Below are 19,480 nucleotides of genomic sequence, written 5' to 3'. Positions count from 1 at the left end.
AGAAATGACTTGAAGGCACACAACAAAAAATGGAAAAAAAGAAAGAAAGATAAGCGTATAAACACCATCTTATTTGAACGTTAGCATTGGTTAATGTAAATACAGACACTCACCTACTCTAGATATGCATATGCATTGTTGTTGTGTGTTGTTTCTAATTTATAGAGCAAGTTTTCTTAGCAAAGTTTATTCAGAAGGGGGTTCTCTTTGCCCTTCGCCGAGGCTATGTCGTGTGACTTGCCCAAGGTCAGCCAGTGGGTTCCCATGGCTGAGTAGGGATTCAAACCCTGCTCTCCAGAGTCATAGTCCAGTGCTCAAAAGCACTACAGCACACTGGCTCTCTCATGATGTAATGTATACACAAACTCAATTTTGGACATGTAAACCAATCTTTATGATAATAAGAAAATAGGGCATAATATGGGATGAAGAGATGGTTAATAAGTTAAGCAAAATTAAATAAGCAGTATATTATCATGGTCTGCTTTTTCTTATGTCTGCCATTTCTTTCCCTTTTCTGTTTCTTTCTTCTTTTCCTCCCTTTCTACAAAAATTGAGCTGAAATAAGCAAATTGCATTAAGTTGAATTGTGTGTGTGTGTGTGTGTGTGTGTGTGTGTGTATGTATCTTTTCAAGTGTCCTGCTGACTCATGGCAACTCCATAAATTTCACAGGGTTTTCTTAGGCAAGGAATACTCAGATGTATCTTTGCCAGCTCCTTCTGACATATAGCCTACAGCACCTGCTATTCATTGGGATTCTCCCATTCAAGTACAGTGGGCCCTTCCAGGGGATCCATTCCAGAGCACACACACACACACACACACACACAGGTATGGGAAAAACACATATGGTCAAATCCCATTGGTTTCTATGGTGGTGCACTCCCACACACGGTGCCACACAATACCATTTTGTCCTCCTGGGCCTGCTGTACACATAAGCTCTGCATACAACAAGCTTGCATACGGCACAGGTGCACTGTACTAATTAGGATTGACCCTGCTTAGCTTCCAAGAGCCAACAAGTCTTTAGGGTATTTAGGGGACATGTTAAATCACACCACAGTAAAATCTAAAGCTGATACAATGGGTCAATGAGTGTGGGAGTTGGTGACCTGTATTTGAAATCTCAATCAACTATCAAAAAAATATGTAACAATGAGCAGCACAGTTATGGGAGGAGAGCTCATTACCCTTAACATGTTAATAATGCTGGCATTCTGGATGTATCAACCTGCTCTTATACATATTTATTTATTTACTGGAGCTATATCCCACCTTTCCCCCAAAATGGGATTCAAGGCAGTTAGTAGTGTTACTATAACATTGTAATATAGAACTGTAGCACTATACTATAGATATAAAGAGTTTTGTAGCATCTTAAAAAAATTATGGGCCACTCATTGGGATAGTGAGATTCTAACTCAGGAGACTACTTTTAAAGAACTCTGTAAAGGGACTAAAATCATACAGGAATAGAATGTACTTATAACCTGTCAGGGAGGGGGAGGAATCCAAAAAATATAGCACTAGGTTTGACTTATTATCAGATGACAAAGCTCATTAGAGATAATTGTGTAGGAAGTTTCTGAATCTGTCTATACAGAGTTGTTACAGAAATATGTTCTTTCAACTAGACTGTGTACTATTATAGTTTGTAATTAGACATATATTTGCACCTTTAAAAAGGACCCCATCACAGATCATAACTAAACACTGTGGGCTTTGAGGATTCTTTAGAAAGCTGTTATTTTGTTTTACAAAATGCAATGAGACACAGTTTCTTAGCAAGATCACAAAGATTCCATTGCATACAAAGAGCTGAGAATAGGAAAAGATCACACTAGGAACTGTGATACTGCCTCTAGCTTTGCTCTGTTGGGGAACTGCTATTCACAGTAGGAGAAGCAACACGTAGTTCTAAATTCATTGCTAAGTCATTCAGAAGGCACACTTTTAAACTACTTTGTGTCAAATGTACATTTTCATCTAAAATCTTGCTCACATGACCACTAAATCCATCAATTTGTCTCCATATTGTAGACTTCTAGCTCTTCAGAGTTGGAATTTGGGAAAGTCTTAAGGGAGGAGGAGAACTATCTCCTGCCAGTTCCCCTGGCCAAAATCCACTTTTAGATCCCGCACATTGTCTGCTGTCCAACAGCTTGGAAACAATAACTGAGGGAACGATTCTTACGTTTTTTAAAAGACTCAAATACAAAAGTATTTTTAAATTGTGTAATAATCCTTATTGATCTATCAGATCAGACAACCTAGGTACAATTTCTTGATTTCTGGAAACTGGTAGACATAGTTCACAAGCCAATTCAAGATAATAATTCCAAGTTAGCCAGTTACAACAAAAAGAGCAAAAATGTAAATATGATTTATTTATTCAGCACCATTAATGTAAAAGAAGTCAGAAGGAAATGAGACACAATCTACCTCCATTGTTTTCATTCTTCCTCAACAGCCATGTATATACAGTACATACTTGCTAAATTAGGACTGTACTTTGTACATCTGATGAAATGAACTTGTCTACACAGCAAATTACACAATACATTGTTAGTGTTTAAAATATGACATGGTTCTTTGTTTTTTATTTAAAGGAAGGGTTCTAAAGTGGACCTTCAGTGTTTTAAAAAAAATCTCTTAGTTTAGAAAATTTGTAGATTAAACCACTGTGTTTCATACACATTAATTTCTTCCTTAGTATCATTGTCCAAGCCTTTAATTTAAAATGCAACAGAGAATGGGAAATAATATTCTACATTTGAAAATTCAACAGAATAGAATCCCAGTAACATATCTGAGGGTGATGATTACATGTTAGATGGATGTACAGGAACACACATAATCTTCATGTTATAGCTCTATACAGAAAATAATTTGCTGTTTTTATGCTGCTTCAAACACCATTTTGTATATTGCCTCAAGCACCCAGTGGACAGAAGGCCTGTTTATAAATAAGCCAAAGAGATAAAAGGAATAAATAAGAAAAGAGGCATTTATTATTATTGGGGAGGGGATAACCAGTTATCTTAGACATCTCCCTGTTGAGCTCTTCAGCAACATGAATGCCATTAACGTTGCTAAACTTTATGCAACATTATCTCTCAATCTCTCAATTTAATGAAACTGCTCATGAATAAGCAATTTATGAACTGGGCCACTGTCTCATCACACTAAGCAAATATCTCCTCATTACTCCAGGAAGTATTAGTTTGAATTTTCAGCTTAGATTCCTACATACCAAAAACAATGTTAGGGTGCAATCCAGATCTATTAAAATTACCTTAATATGAAGACCTAGCTAATATAAAAAAATTTCACACACCAGCCAGGAAAGCATTCTCCACATTTTCAGAAGCCTTCAAGTGACTTAATAAAATTGTCAAGTACCTACATTTAGGATAAGGATAGGCACCCTCCAAATGTTTGTATTATAACTTCCACAAGCCATTACTGGCCAGAGGGTACTATTTGACTACCACAGGAATATGGAGTCCCACTGGCTCTACACAATTCAAGCATTATCATTTCACTTTAACTGCCATAGTTTCATCCCATGGAATTCTGGGGTTTGTAGTTGGTGAGGCACTCTGACTCAAAAATCTAAATGCCACTCGCTAAACTACAAATCCCAGGATAGGACAAAAACACGGCAGTTAAAGTAGACTAACAGTGCTGTGCTTCTGTACTGTCAGTGGGCCCATAGGACCGTTCTAGGTCAGAATAAGTATTGCATATATACTTTGTGATATTTATTGTTGTTGTTGTTGTTGTTGTTATTATTATTATTATTAGTGGTTGGTAAATGGTCATTTACTGACAGGGGTGGCGATTCAGACCAAAACACTTTGCTAGCATGACTCTTGAGTGACCAGTTCAGAATTCAGTAAGGCCTGTTACAGACTGCCAAAATAAAGCTGCTTCGGGTCTCTTTGGAGGTATGCTATTTAAATGGTCCTAAGAGTCCGGAGGTCGCGCCAAAGCCACACTCCATTCCTAAGCACTGGAGTGCAGCTTTGGTGCAGCTTCCGGATTCTTCGGATGCATGCATCATTTAAACAGCATACCTCCAAAGAGACCCGAAGCAGCTTTATTTTGGCAGTCTGTAACAGGCCTAAGACAGTTTAGCTACATTGATAGAGTCAATCAGCCTTCCATATCCATGGATCCTGCACCCATGGATTCAAAAACCACAGTTTGAAAATATTCATACACCCAAAAAAATCTTAAAAGCAACCCTTGATTTTGCCATTTTATATAAGGGACACTATTGTATATACTGGTACTTGAGCATCCATGGATTTGATATCCACAGGGAGTCCTGGAACCGAACCAAGCAGATACTGAGGGCCCACTGTAGAGTCCACATCACAAGAACTGCTTTACTGTGCATTTGCTAGAGACCTCAACTGGAAGACTTGTGTCCATTACTGGGTTCTGCAAGCTATATTGATCACAAATTGATGTGAACCAGTGTCTGTGTGTGTGTGTGTGTGTGTGTGTGTGTGTGTGTGTGTGCGTGCAATTTAATTTAATTCAAATCTCTTTTTTTTCTCCTGACACTGGACCCAAGGCATCCTATTTTTTAAGAAAGCAAATAGGTTTAATTCACAAATTATCAGCTTTTGCAGATTATCAGTTAAATTTTCTTTTCATTGTGAACTTGCATGCATTGAACTTATTTTCGTGAAGGGCCAAAGAAAAAAAATTATGGTAGCTGGGGTTACTTCAGCCCTGTACTGAGCAGTTGTGGAAAAAAGTAAATCATCTCCAGCTGCTGTTTGTACCAAACTGTAAATCAGAAGCAGAAGAATTTGAGCTAGATATTGCTGTATTAGCTATATACTATACTTTGAGTATAGTAATCACCACCAAGTTTGAAAACTTGTTCCGCCATCAAGTCTCAAAGGGAATACTGTTCAATCTTAGTGCCAGTAGTTTTTCATTATTATGGATGCTATTTAATATCTCAGGGGAATTTCACAGTGCATTTTAACAAAGTTCCATGATTTCTTTTTTCCCCTATAAAGTGATCTCTACAGTGTTTTGGGCAATTCTAGTGGTAGTTATACTTCTTCAAAAGTGGTAAAGTTATAAAGCAGCTATGCCTTCCACTTATTCATGGTTCCACTGGCACCTTTTCATATTTCTCCCATCTTATCAAGACTACAGCAGAACTGCTGATAATGTTTTTTTAAAAATCAAAGCAAGCACAGTGGGCTTAGATTTTGATCAGAACAGTGGTATAGTGGGAAGAAAGTTATCCCTTTCCCCATTGCTGTTTTCTAGTCTAACCCCCCCCCCCCCCTAAACTCACACTGAGTACTGATACACAAATTCCTGCATATACAGGAATAATGTAGTGCATTGTACAGACAAGGTAAAGTGGGAGAAGAGAAGGTGGTTAATGGATACCTTTCAGTTTGTGTAACTTGAGGACATGGACAGAATCCTTGGAGAGGTGAGAACTGTTGGGGCATCCTGACAAGAACGACTATATGTGCACTGGACCCTTGCCCTTCTTAGCTTATAAAAGCAGCCAGAGCAGGGCAGACTGAGTGGGTAATGGAAGTACAGTAGTTGTCATTATCTAGTGAGGACCCATCCCAAATTGTGTGTCGTTCCAGTTGTTCAGCAACTAAGACATCTAAGCCTATAAAAAATGTACAGTATCACCTCTTGAAAGTATGATACCTGAGTTATAATCAACACATGAAAGTCAGGAAGCAGAAATAAGACATCTCTCTAAAAAGACAGACCAAGCATCTGGAAATCCATTTACCACAAGCCCATGAACTCCTGGAGCTCTAGAAAGAAAGAAACCTAGGAAGTTATCCTTGGAGCTTTACTTTGCTTCAATTTAGAGAAGGCTCAAAACAGCAGGGCCCCCCTCCTGTTGTCTTTTCTAACCTTTTCCAACCAATGCTCAGAATGAGAAGAAATTGCTGTTTTGCTCAGGAATTCACAGACCAAGGAGCAAGATCTTTTCTCATTTGCATCAAGATTTAGAAAAGCTAGTCTGGTAACTGATAGAGAACAGGAACAAAAGCATGCTTTTGCACTCATGTCTTACTTGCAGATTCCTCAATAGCATTGGTTGGCCACTGTGGAAAGGATGTCCAGACTAGAAAGGACAGGGTCCAGCAAGGCTTCTCTTTTGTTTTATGGTGCAGGGCCATAGTCCAATTGAGTCATATGAGATAAGAATTTGAAACGAATAGAAACATTTAAGCATTAAAGAACCTTAGATAAGAAACAAAGTTTTCTCATTCTGACACATTTAAAATTCCATACTCCTCTTTATGCAATATGCTGACACTTCACATCTCTTTGGTGCCAAAGAACTCAGGAACCACAATGAGATGACGTTCCCATGCTGATCTATCTGACTGCAGGCTGCCATTTTCTCCATGCCACAAAGTCATTTGGCCTCCCACCACTTTGAATGTATGACTTGACTTCCAAACGCCACTGCCTACTTCCAGAACCAGATCACAGCTCCAACCTCAATAGATTGAGTCCACAGGGACCCAGAAACCATTTCCCCCTCCTCCTCAGCTGTCATACACCTCTTTTCCTCTGCCCAACCTCCTACAGATTAATGGTCTTTCTTCCAACATCCCAATCTCCTTGGCAACAGCAGCCTAGATCTGTCGGTGATGTCCTGGCCCCTCATTTATTTACACTGACATTCATTTCATTATTTATTTCCCACATTTCTGGGCAAAGTGCCTCTGCAGAGCAGCTTATGATATTACCAAATATGTATAAATACATTTTAAGTAATATCATTAGAACATTTAGCAACATAACATACACTCAAAATGCAGTAAGACAGCAGCATGAGAAACATCCCACCTCAAAGTACCAATAATAAAACAAATCTGGAAACAAGGAGTTTCACCAATTGCGCAAAACAGGCTTGTGCTTTTCTTATCTTCTCCACATGTCAGGGTAAATGAAAATAACTTATATCTATCTTAACCCCTCTGTTTGTTATGGAACTTGGTCTGGGGGAAAGAAATAGAAGTGACCACAGAATAACAGTTGGTAACAAGACAACCCAATATTTGCAGTCACTAGTAAAGACCTTCTTATTCTGCTCCCAAGTTCATTTTTCTTGAATTTGCAAAATCCAGTAGACATCCTTCCCCATTTACCTCTGCTTGGACATTTTAGTTTATTGGATAAATTATTTTAGCTTGTTGAATAGTTCCTAGTTTCATTCCATTTTTCTTGGTATTGACTTCTTTTTTTCCCTTTTTTTACTATTCTTTAACTGTACTTGGCTGGGACTCCAAAATTAGAACCACCCAAGGCAGTAGTTCCCTGTTACTTATCTGCGATTGGGATTTGTCATTTGACCTCCACAAATGACAAATTCTTGTGGTCCTCCAGATAACAGTATGGATGTTGACATCTATGCTAAGATCAACTTCTAGCCACAAGAACAAGGCCAGATTCTGACATTGCATCACGAAAAACTGAGATAATTTAGAAATTTAAATTATCTTACTTTTCCTCATCACTGAAACTGAAAATAATCTATTAAGGAAGGAACAGTTAGGAAAATGTAGGAATCCTGATTTTCATTCCTCTTCCAATAATATGTATTCTCTTTTAACTCCTATATGTCTATAAATCATAACAAGAAACAAAAGACTAGATAAGAAAAAGGCTAGGAAATATTACACTAGCATATGTAAATTTTGTCATTATTTTTCCACTTCACAACAGGCCTTACAAGTAATAAAATTAATTGTGGCATTGTTACACCAATGTCAAGGTGCTGTTGGTTTTAGTAGCACAACGCTAAATGGGCATCATACAAGAAATTAGACTCTTCTTGTCCTTAGGCTAAGCACTGACAATCTAACTCAAATTTACTATAAGGTACTTGAAGGCTATCAGAAGTAGACCACAAGAAATTACAGTTGTTCCTCCCAATTCACAGGGGATCCATTCCAGACCTTGCCCCCGGAAATCTGGAAAAATGCAAATACAATGGTTACAATGGTGGCGTGTTCCTGTGTGCGCTGCTGCATGTGCGCTTCACACATCACACAATTTTGTCCCTCCCTGCTTGCCATCCATGAAGGAGGGAGAACGCAGACTCCAAGTCTGCAAACAGGGAAGGAGGAGTGTACTTCTCAGACTAGGATGGAAAACAAAAGAAATCTGTATAAATCTGATTTCCAAATATAGGTTACTACTGAAACACCTATCATGGGAGCTGCATTTGGCACAAATTCAGACTAAACTGACAATTCTATCTTTATAGAGACAAGTCAACTGCTGAACACTTAAGCAGAACTGTAAAAAATAAAATAATAATAAAAAGTATGGACTTTTTATAGAATGCCTTCCATCCATGAATGTCACTTAGTTTCTTTTTCTATTAAAAAAGGCAACAATACTTTTAGAAACAAAAAGGTAACACATTGTAACAACCTAGGTTTTACATTATACATGTGGCTGTCATTCACTATGTGTCTACTTCCTTCACCCACTTCCACAGTAGATAAGTACAACTAGCCTGATCACAGCTTCCCATCTGTTCTGTCCAATTGCAAGCTACAAGATGCAGAAAGGGAACTAGGTTCACACTGACATAACACAAAACACTAAACTTTATGGGAAGTAAAGGGAAGCAGATGTGTAGTTGTAGTTTTTGGAGGCAGCTGCAAGTTTAGTTTGTCATCCAGTTTGGCTCTTATGCTGCTGCTACAATGAGGTTTGACAGTGGCCTATACATAGTGTGAGTATTATTAATCTTCCTGTTAGTACCAGTTTTTAAAGCTATTTCATTATTTCATAGTCCCATTATAAAATATAGCATACTTAGGAATGATTTTATATGCAGCCTACTACATATTATGGTGGCTATTCAAACTCAATATTATTTCTGTCCTTTATTGCTCAGAGGAAATTCAGCAGAATAGTAAATATTTCCATAGTAAACTTCAGAGCTTAATGTTAGATTTTTTAAATGTCCAATTCTGTTGTTTTATTTATTTTACTCTCTCTCTTACACCAGTGGAAGGGATAACTTTAGAAGACAGCAATATTATAATAACAGATGAGATTTTTTAGCTGAGTTAAAGACCAGTGTGCAAGTGAGAATTTATTCAGCTAGTGATTTTTTTTCATTCCTCAGAAGTCTACCCTATTTGCATTTTATGCTTCAGATACTATTGTGGCTTATGAGCATGATATCAGAAGAAGCCTAATGGAGAGAAACTAAAGAACAGATTAAACTGAGACTACTGACAGGATAACCAGCCTAGGTACAGAGAATATGAGAAGCGTAACATAGAGAAACTAGACTTAGGCCTCATTCCCACTTACAGATAAATTGGTGTGCAATCCGAATCAATGGATCGATTCGACATCAGATCATGGTTTACACTACACTTGCCCTGATCACATTTTCTGTCATTTTCTGTCATCAAAATAACCCACTTGTGGTTCTCATTCACAAATGAATCAATTCAAAATGATTCAGTTCCAGCCGGCTGAAGGAGAATGGATTCTGATCCACTTGTGGTTTATACTTGCATGGAATTGATTTATCAAAAAATAAGTGGAAAAAATCAATGTCAAAAAGATGTGTGTTAAATTTGTCTGGAGCATGGCTTGGAATTGCTTCAGTGAGTCGGATTAAGTGGGAATTAGGGTCGTTTGAACCGGTTCAAACTTATTTGTGATCTGATTTAAAAGATACTGGGAATGATGGCATGGTTAACAAAAGGGGAATGGAACATATAAACATAGCAATACTAGGAGTGAGTGAGCTAAAATGTACAGGAATGGGGCATTTTGAATTGGATAACTACACAATGTAATGTTCAGAAAATGAAAAAAGGCAAAAAACAAACACCTGAGTAGTGATAATAGTGAGGAAGGACATAGCAAAATGAATCAAAAGATATAATGTAATGTCAGACCAAATCATGTCACTAAGGCTTCAAGGAAAGCCACGAAATACCATAATCCAAGTATATTTGACCTATAAAGCCCTATACAGCTTGGGCCCAGGCAATCTAAACAACCGTATCTCCTTATACGAGCCCATCAGAGTATTGAGATCATCCAGAGGGGCCTTTCTCTCTGTCCCACCACCCTCAAAGGTGTATTTGGTGCGAACAAAAGAGGGGGCCTTCTCAGTGGCTGCTCCCAAGCTTTGGGACACTCTCCCTAGAGAGGTCAGGTCAGGATGGCTCCATCCCTGCTGTCCTTCTGGAGGCAGGTAAAGACATTCTTGTGTTGGTAGGCCTTTGCAAATTGATAGGGTCTGGAAATGTTGTGCTGTTTAAAATTTTAAGGCTTGTAACATTCGATTTTAATTCATAACTATTTTAATTTTGAAAATGGTTTAATTATTTTTTTAATTTTATATTTATACATTTTAATGCTGTACAGTTTTAAAATACGGTTTGTATTACAGTATTTTAAATCTGCTATTCGCTGCCTTGAATCCCTATATTGGAAGAAAGGAGGGATATAAAATAATAATAATAATAATAATAATAATAATAATAATAATAATATCAGACAAACACAGATGCAGAGGAAGAAGAAACTGAAAATTTATATGTTGGAGAACAGGAAGAAAGTGAGAGCACACTAAAACAGGACTGCTTGGTAATCATAGGCAATTGGAAGCAGAATCAAGGATAGTAGGGAGATCTGGGCTTGGTTCAAGAAACAAAGCAGGAGAATGGATGCTAGAATTTTGTAAGGCAAACAATCTATTCATCGCAAACACTTTCTTCATACAATCAGTCAGGACACTGTACACATGGACATCACTGAACAGTCAACATAAAAACCAAATAGACTACATAATAGGCAGCAGAAGATGGGAAAGCTCCTTTCTTGAAGTAAAAACAGGACCAGGTGCAGACTACAGCACAGACCATAAACTACTTATTTCTAAAATTAGAATAAAGTTGAAGAAGAACACCAGAGCAATCACCATGCCAAAATATGACCCAAAGAATATCCCAACAGAACTTCAAGATAGTGTGAGAAATAGATTTACACTATAAAGCCCAGTTGATCAGGAATCAGAAGAACTATGGACAGAAGTCAGGGACATATTAAAAGAGGAAAGCAGAAAGATGTTATCAGTGGCCAAAAAGAAGGAAAAGAGCAATGACAAAACACTTAAAGCAATTAAAGAAAGACAAAGAGCAAAAGAAAAAGGGGACAAAACCATAATTCAAACCTTGAATGCTACAGTCCAACAATTAATGAGTAAGGATAAAGATAATTATTACAACAATCAAGGCAGAGAAATTGAAGCCAAGAACAAAAAAGAACAACAAGAGACCTCCTCCACAAGATCAAAGAATTCAAAGAGAAAGTCAAACCAATAGTGGGGGTGCTCTGTGATCAGTAGAGGAACATGATGAATTTTTTAAAAAGATAGAAACAATACACAGAAGGTGTATTTTAAAAATGTGAAAGATTGAATAACACATGGGAAGAAGAAACTTATGAAGATAAAGCCCAAATTTTGAAAAGTGAAGTGAAAGCTGCATTCAAAGCAATTGGAAAGAACAAATCACCAGTAACAGATAACATACCAAAAGAACTGCTACAATCCACAGTATCAAGTTTAGTTCTAACTAAAATCTGCCAACAAATATGGAAAACAAAGCAGTGACCTACAGACTGGAAGCAATCACTATATATCCCCCTCTCTTTATATATATATATATATATATATATATATAAAAAGGAGACACAAAAGATTGCTGCGATAACAGAACCATCCCACTAATTTCCCATGCAAGCAAAGCCATGCTCAAAATTCTGCAGCAAAGACTCCTACCATACAGTGGTCCCCCGGGTTACGAAATTAATTCGTTCCGCTGCCCTTTTCGTAACCCGGAAGACTTTCGCAAGCCGAATTGCCATAGGCGCTAATAGCGAAAGCCGCTTTTTGGTGTGAAATAGCGCCGAAAAGCACCAAAAGTTTTTTCGTAACCCGAAAAAACTTTCGTAACGCGGAACAGTTTTTTTAAATTATTTTTTTTCGTAACCCGGGAATTTCGTAAGGCGGTGCTTTCGTATCCCGGGGTACCACTGTATATGGAGTGAGAAATCTCAGAAATGTAAGCTGGATTCGAGAAAAGAAGATGTACTAGGGATCACATTGCAAACATACATTGGATAATGGCACCTGGGAATTCCAGAAAATCTACATATGCTTTATAGACTACAGCAAAGCCTTTGGCTGCATAGAATATGAAAAGTTATAGTTTTGCTTAGAGGAATGGGAGTGTCACAACATCTGATTGGCTGAACAGAATACAGAACAGAATACAGAGAAACAAAATGGTTCCCAATTGGCAAAGTTGTCGGGCAAGACTGCAGACTATTACCCTATTTAGTCAACCTGTATGCAGAAAATATCATACACAGAACAGGCTTAGACTCAGAGGAAGGAAGAATGGAGAGAGGAGAAAGGAACATTAACCACTTAAGATACGTAAATAACACATTACTAGTAGAAACAAAGAACTAGAACAATTACCGAAGAAGATCAAGAAATAAAGTTGCAAAGCTGGATTAATGCTGTATGTTAATATATACAGTCGGGGTGCACTGTATATATATAAAAATAATGATCATGGAAGAATTCACCCTAGACAAAGTTCCCATACCTTGGTTCAAAAAATGATCAGAACGGAGACTGCAGTCAAGAAATCAAAAGAAGACCAGGATTGGGAATGGCTGCTATGAAAGAACTAGCCAAGATCATAAAATGTAAAGACATAACTCTGAACACTAAAGTGAAAATAGTCTAAACCACAGTATTCCCCATCACCGTGTACGTTGGGAGAGCTGGATAGTGAAGAAAGCCAATAGAAGGAAAATCAACTCATTTGATATGGTGCTGGAGATGAGTGTTGAAGATACCAGCCAAGTGGGCAGCCAAGATGACAAAAAAATGGGTCCTAGAACAGGTCAAGCCGGAATTCTCCCTGGAAGCCAGGATAATTAAATTGAGATTGTTGTACTTTGGCCACAGCATAAGAAAATTAGTATTTAGAAAAGACTATAATGCTAGGAAAGGTGGAGGGCAAAAGAAACAGAGGAAGACCACAAGCTAGATGGTTAGACTTGAGCAGGGAGGACATGGGTCTGAGCCTATAGGACCTGAGGAGGGCAGTCAAGGACAGGGAATATTGGAGATGTCTCATCCATAGGATCATCATGAGTTAAAGAAGACTTAAGGGCAGTTAACAACAACAACAATTTTTGAATAAAACTCCCAGAAATCCCTTACTAAGACCATCTTGTTGTGTTTGTGGGAGATGCAGTATAAAACAACTGGAGAACATCAATTTGCCTACCCTGTCATTTAACAGAAGTTGCCAACATCTGATGCTGTCTGTATAATCATTTTAAATTCTGTTTGCTCAGACTATCACTGAACAACCAGAAGTTTAAGAAACAGTTGTTGTTGTTGTGTATCTTCAAGTGATATATCAGAATTCAGCAATTCAGCTGTTTTGAAATCGTTTTGTAATAATTTATTGCTGAATTCTGATATATCAACGTTTTAAGAACACTAACAGCCTCATGTGAAAATCTTTCGGAATTGTCTATCTGTTAAGACGATTCCACTACACTTTGGGACGATAAAGGAATGATATAACGATGCCGTGTGAAAATCTTCAATCTCAGTGTTCCAAAACAGATTGGCTGATGGCCACAACCAGTGGGAGGTCCACCAGAAGCATGGGAGATTCACTCCCAGATGCTTGCTCTCTGTGATGGTGGAAAACTCTGCTGCTGCTCTAAGCACAGCATGGGTTCAAAAGAAGAGTACCATTGGTGAACTGGGGAAGGCTTTGAATCTATGGTAGGATATAAATATTTGCTCATTTCCTTCTTGAATGCAAAAATTATTTCAAGATCTTCCCCTGCTGGATAAGGTTACAACAGTTTGTTTTTGTTTTGCACTTTGAGACTTTGGGGAGAGGGGGAATTTGCACAGAATTTTCTTTACAGAAATACTTTCTGTAAACACAGAAAGAAGTTCTGTACAAAAAATGTACACACAAAAAAAACCAGGGTTTTTTCCCCCCACAAATGAATTTTCACACACAAAAAAAGCTCTAAATCGTGAAAACTTTCACAGTGGCTGACCATTTTCTCATTGTCTCTATATGCTAAGGCTCTCTTTATTGCCAAGAACAGGAAAGGAAAATTTGCAAGCTGTGGAGCACACTGTGGAAAATACTGCAGTTCTACAGCTGATGTAGTTGTTTTACCTCCCAATGAGACTAATATAGGGATGCGGAGAACTCACCCCTTCATCTTCTGCCCTGGTAGAGTTTAGAAAGCAGCAACTGCCCCGTGCATTCTCTTGTTTTCCCATGAGTGTTCTGGCTATAGAACTGTAAAATGTTCCTAAATGTTAAATCAGAAAAGGTACCTGGATTTTTATCATTCCTCATATACAAAATTCATAGTTGGATACAACTATGAATTTCTTGAATGCAAAATTGAATTGCTGCTTGCACTCAAAAAATGATGCATTTATTTTTCTTATATACAAAATTAAGTATTGTCTGGCAAAAGGAACTGGCAGAGTGAAATCCTATGGAAGTTACCCCACTAAAATAAATGGGACTTATCCTTACTGTAAGACAAGAGTAGGAACTTTGGCACCTTCCATATGGTTGGATTGTACAGAATACCAAACCAGCACAGTATAGCCAATGGTGAAGAATGCTGGGAGTGGCCATTTAACAACATCTGGAGGGCCAGCCTTCCAATATGTTTCCTTACTGTGGCTGTCAAGCATAAGATCTGTACCTGGTAAACAAAGCTATTTAACAACAGGGTAGGAGAAATCTGCAGGATGCAGCAGAAGAATTTTGAAACATTAGTGCCATGGTCCACTAATCATAATGGCATTATCAAGTACGAGAAAGTAACCACAACAAAGGCTTCCAAAATACCTTGCTTTTGCTTGTTGATGCTGCATATATCTTAGAGAAAATATATGAACCTTACTCCCCTTGCCAAAATAATACATGCAACCAAATCACTAAAGGAACAAAGATCTTTTAACATTACACTTGTAGGACTCAAACCTTCCAAGAGTTATTCAAGCAGTGGAATTGTCACAATGGCTTGAGCAAACAATAATAGCCCACTGATATATTAGCAAAATTGTTCATTTTTATTTGAGTGTTTTAATTATAAACACACCTATTTATTCGGGACTAATGGTTCTTGGACTATACAGTATATAACAGGGCAGAACAGATTCTGAGTCACGCAACCACAATGGTCCTTTTTTACTTGCTTCCACCCAAGGAACACCCAGAAATGTGTCTTTATTTCCCTTCAGTCCTATTTTGTTTCTGCATTTGACAAATCAGTGTGTCTGGTAGCAGAAGTGGAAAATTAACTGGACAATTTCAACAAACATGCTGCAAAAGTGTCATTTTGTAAACTACATGATAAAATGCAAGTTTGGAGGGAGAAAAAAATTAGATATCCACTCAACAGACTTAAGATTTTACCTTGCAGCCTTGAAGTCATTAAAAAAGAAGAGACATGCATTTCCTTGCATTATCAGATCCTCAAGAACTGCCTGAACACCTTGACCTTGTACTGATCATAAAGTGGTTTTAATATTCAGTTGTCACACTGAGACAATAGAAGTGAGTGAGATTTCCATAGAACTGTACAATATTTAAACACCTGAAGCATGCTGCAAGAAAGGAGAGGAAACCTTCCACCACAGGGATACTTTGAATTGTTTTCTGAAATTAGAATCAGCATTGGAAACTGACAGGCACTGAAACAGATGGACACAATACACAACGGGAGAATGTGGCAGCAAAACGCAGAAGGATCCCTCACAAAGGAAGGACAACCATCATCCAATCAGATTAAAAAACAGCATCCTTTGCACAAACACACTTCGTAACTCTCATCAGCATTAAGAGCTGAACTGGCATTGCTCAGTAGCTGAAAAAGGGATAGCTTGTTCTCCAGACGGCTTTTTAGGAATGCTTTTGCTCCAATGTGGAGAGCATAAAAACACATTCATGGCTCACATCTCTCGTCTAGACCCAGACAGTGCCAAAGCTGGCATCGATTCAGCAATGCCAGCTGCTTAAAGAGGCATTCCCCCTCCCCATCCAGAGAAGCATCCCTAGAGCAAGTTAATGTACAAGGTAAATCATGTGAGGTTGGCAGTTCTTGCAAGGATCTTTGGGATCCTGCAGGTGAAACTGCATCTGAACCTTGGAAGGATCCACAACAAACCTGAAGTTTGGAAATGTTCAAGACAAACATGAAGCTTGGAAGGGTCCACAACAACCCTGAAGCTTGGAAGGGTCAGCCTAGAGCTTAGAAGGATCCATGCCAAACCACCCAAGTGATTCACTTGACTTGAGGTAACTGTGCAAACTATGGAAGATGACCCCAAAAGGGAAGGTAATGGGAGAGAATGGTCAATGAAGGACTCTGCCAACTGCCCCTCACCTGAGAGGACCTTCCCCCTTAAGGAAATTGGTGATGCCAATGGGAGATGGGGAGAGGGGGCTCTTCTTAGCTCTGTCTCCATCCCTTGGGCTGAGGCAGCTGCAGAGAGGTCACTAGAGGAGTTTCTTAGGCTGCATCCACAGGGCTGCAATAATTCAGTTTGACCCCAGTTTAACAGCCACAGCTGCATACTATGGAACTCTGGGGTGTGCAGTTTCTTGTGGCACCAGAGCTGAACAGTAACCATTCTGTGCAGCCTCTCTCTCTCTCTCTCTCTCTCCTATGATAGTTCTGCCCATAGAACTGTAAAATGTTCTTGAAGGTTAAATCCAAAAAGGCACCTATTTATTTATTTATTTTATATCCTGCCTTCCTCCTGATACAGGGACCCAAGGTGTCTTGTATGATTCCTTATATACAACATTAATATTTGGATGCAACAATACATGTCTCAAATGCAACATTAATTGCTGCTTACACACACACACAAATGATGCCTTCATTTTCCTTATATACAAAATTAAGTATGGACTGGCAAAAAGGAGAGGAGAGTGAGATCCTATGGAAGTCCCCCCCCCACACACACACACACACTACTATAAGACAAGGGTGAGGACCTTGTATCTCTGTAACATCCTTGTAACTCTGGGATGTGTAGCCATGGTACCAGAGTCCCAGAGCATGGAGCCAGAGCCCTTGAAGCGGGAAAGGCTGCATCCACACTGCAGAAATGATCCGATCTGACTCAATTTTTGGTCCAAAAACACACTGCTGAAATAATCCAGTTTGAGAGCGCTTGAACTGCCCCTGGCTCAGTGCTAGAGATTCCTGGGAGCTGCAGTTGATTGTGGCACTCTGGCAGAGGCAGCTCAATGTCTCACAAAATTACAGTTCCCAGAATTCCACAGCCTTGGGTTAAAATGGGGTCGAATCGGAGGGGTTCTGCAGTCTGGAGGCAGCCTTAGCCTGCCTGAGGGGCCCAAGATTCCAGAGAGAGAGAGAGAGAGAGTCAATAGAGGAGGGAAAGGAAGTATGGCAAAAGAGAGAGAGAGAGAGCAAGCGTGATAATAGAGGGAGAAAGAGAGAGGAGAATAGAGAATAGAGGAGAGAAAGCAAGCATGGCAAGAGAGAGGGAGAGAGAGAGGGGAAGCCTCAGGAGAGGCGAGCGAGCGTAGCCCGAGAGCGCGAGGGGCGAGTCCGGGGCTCCCTCACTCACCAGCTGCAGGGCGCAGAGGCAGATGAGGGTGCAGCGTCCGGAGCAGCAGCAGCCCATGCTGAATGAAGCCTCTGTCCTCCCGGCTGCCTTGCCTTGCCTTGCCTTGCCTTCCTCACCGCATCCGCCCCACGGCTCCCTTTGTTCCAGGCCAGGAGGAGGAGAAGAAGCAGAGCCCCGAAAGCCAGGGAGCCCAGCCCAGGGGGCCCTCTCTCTGGGGGACCGGCGGAGGGGGCTCAGGGGCCCCGGAAGGGCCAGGGGCGCAGGTGCCTCCGCTGAAGGAGCCCAGAGCAGCCCCAAGTCGCCCTCGGAGGGAGCGAAGAAGGAAGGGCTGCTGGACCTCTCCGGAGGAGTCGGAGCGCGCTATTGTGAAGAAGAGACTGGGGAGGGGCGTGGCCAGAGGGGAGGGGCGTGGCTTCTCCTCCTCCTCCAAGAGGCAAAGGGGCAGCAGGGCTTGGGAGGCAGGGATGGGGGAGCTGGACAGTCAGGAAAGAAGCTAGCAGGAGAACCAAGGCATTGGAGCTGGGGGCTGGAGAAGTCCAGAAGTCAGCCAACCAATGGGGCCTAAGGAGTTTATCACACGGGGGGGGGGGGGGGATTGGAAGTTTAAAATGGTCAGAACCCCACCATTGTGCAAATGGTTTTCCCCCACCAAGCACTGTCATCCTGTGCAGATTCAGAGCTCAATCTGCACTTGCACACAAAGGCACAAATGTGTTCCACACGACAAGACCAAATGTCCTTCCATCCCAATAACGCACAAATGGTTTTCACACGATGGGATCAAATGTGCCTCCATCCCCATAACAATAAAAGCACATGCACCCACGGAAAGCAATGAAAAGCACAAATGGATTTCACATGACAGGACTAAATCCACCTCCATCCTGAGACTGATAAAAACAATAATTCTAGGAAAGGTAGAAAGAGAGGAAGGCCACATGCTAGATGGATGGACTTATTAAAGAGTCCACATATTATGAGTTTGCAGGAGCTGGGCAGAGCAGTAGAGGACAGGGGGGCCTGGAGATGCCTCATCCATAGGGTCGCCATGGGTTGAGATCAACCCAAAAAGCAGCTAACAACAAAAGTGCTTGGGAGGCATTTGGGGAGGAAGGGAAGAAGCTGCTGCTGCTGGAAGTAGTGCTCCTGGGCCAAAGGATGGTCGGCCTGAGCATTGGTGGAGTGCTTTGGGTGTTGGAATTGGACTTCTGAAGAGCAGGGTTCAAGTCCTCTGTTTGGCCATGGAAAACCACTGGGTGACCTTGAGCAAGAAGCCATACTCTCTCAGAGGATGGCCAGGGCAAACCTCCTCTGAACCAATTTGGCTAAGGAAAACCCTATGGCAGTCATAAATTACTTAAAGCAGTTGTTCCCAAACTTTGGCCTTCCAGATGTTTTTGACCTTCAGTTTCCAGAATTCTTGACTATTGGTCAAGCTGGGTAGGGCTGCGGGGAGCTGAAGTCCAAAGTTTGGGAATCACTCACTTAAAGACACAACAACAACAACAACAACAACAACATCTGTTTCTTAAACTTATGCTTTTTCAGCGATAGCCTGGGCAAACAGAATGGGAAACAGTTGTACAGTCTATGGGAGGCATTGGCAACTGTTGTTCAATGACAGGGAACAGGGATGTAGCTAGGATTTTGGGAAGGGGGGTCCAGACTAAGTGCCACCATTATAATGGGGCTTGAGTGCGGCGGCACAGCAGCACACACCATT

The 19,480-nt window shown here is 40.2% G+C and overlaps 1 protein-coding gene across 4 annotated transcripts in view; it reads right to left on the bottom strand.

Moving 5' to 3' along the window:
* Positions 1-18,104, bottom strand: part of LOC149317364 (sodium/potassium-transporting ATPase subunit beta-1-interacting protein 3) — a 308,744-nt gene extending 290,640 nt beyond the window's left edge. For all 4 annotated transcript variants that reach the window (XM_089518886.1, XM_089518885.1, XM_089518887.1 and 1 more), the window contains exon 1: positions 17,758-18,104. In XM_089518886.1, the coding sequence (XP_089375012.1) occupies positions 17,758-17,814 (57 nt within the window). In that variant the 5' untranslated portion in view covers positions 17,815-18,104. The remainder of the gene's footprint in view (positions 1-17,757) is intronic.
* Between the last annotated feature and the right edge of the window lie 1,376 nt (positions 18,105-19,480).

Source organism: Sceloporus occidentalis, unplaced genomic scaffold (genome assembly GCF_023333645.1).
Source record: "Sceloporus occidentalis isolate IW3139 unplaced genomic scaffold, rSceOcc1.0.p SCAF_3, whole genome shotgun sequence".
Classification (NCBI taxonomy): Eukaryota; Metazoa; Chordata; class Lepidosauria; order Squamata; family Phrynosomatidae; genus Sceloporus; species Sceloporus occidentalis.
The sequence above is the reverse complement of the archived record's forward strand: the minus strand, read 5'-3'. Positions and strand labels throughout refer to the sequence as shown.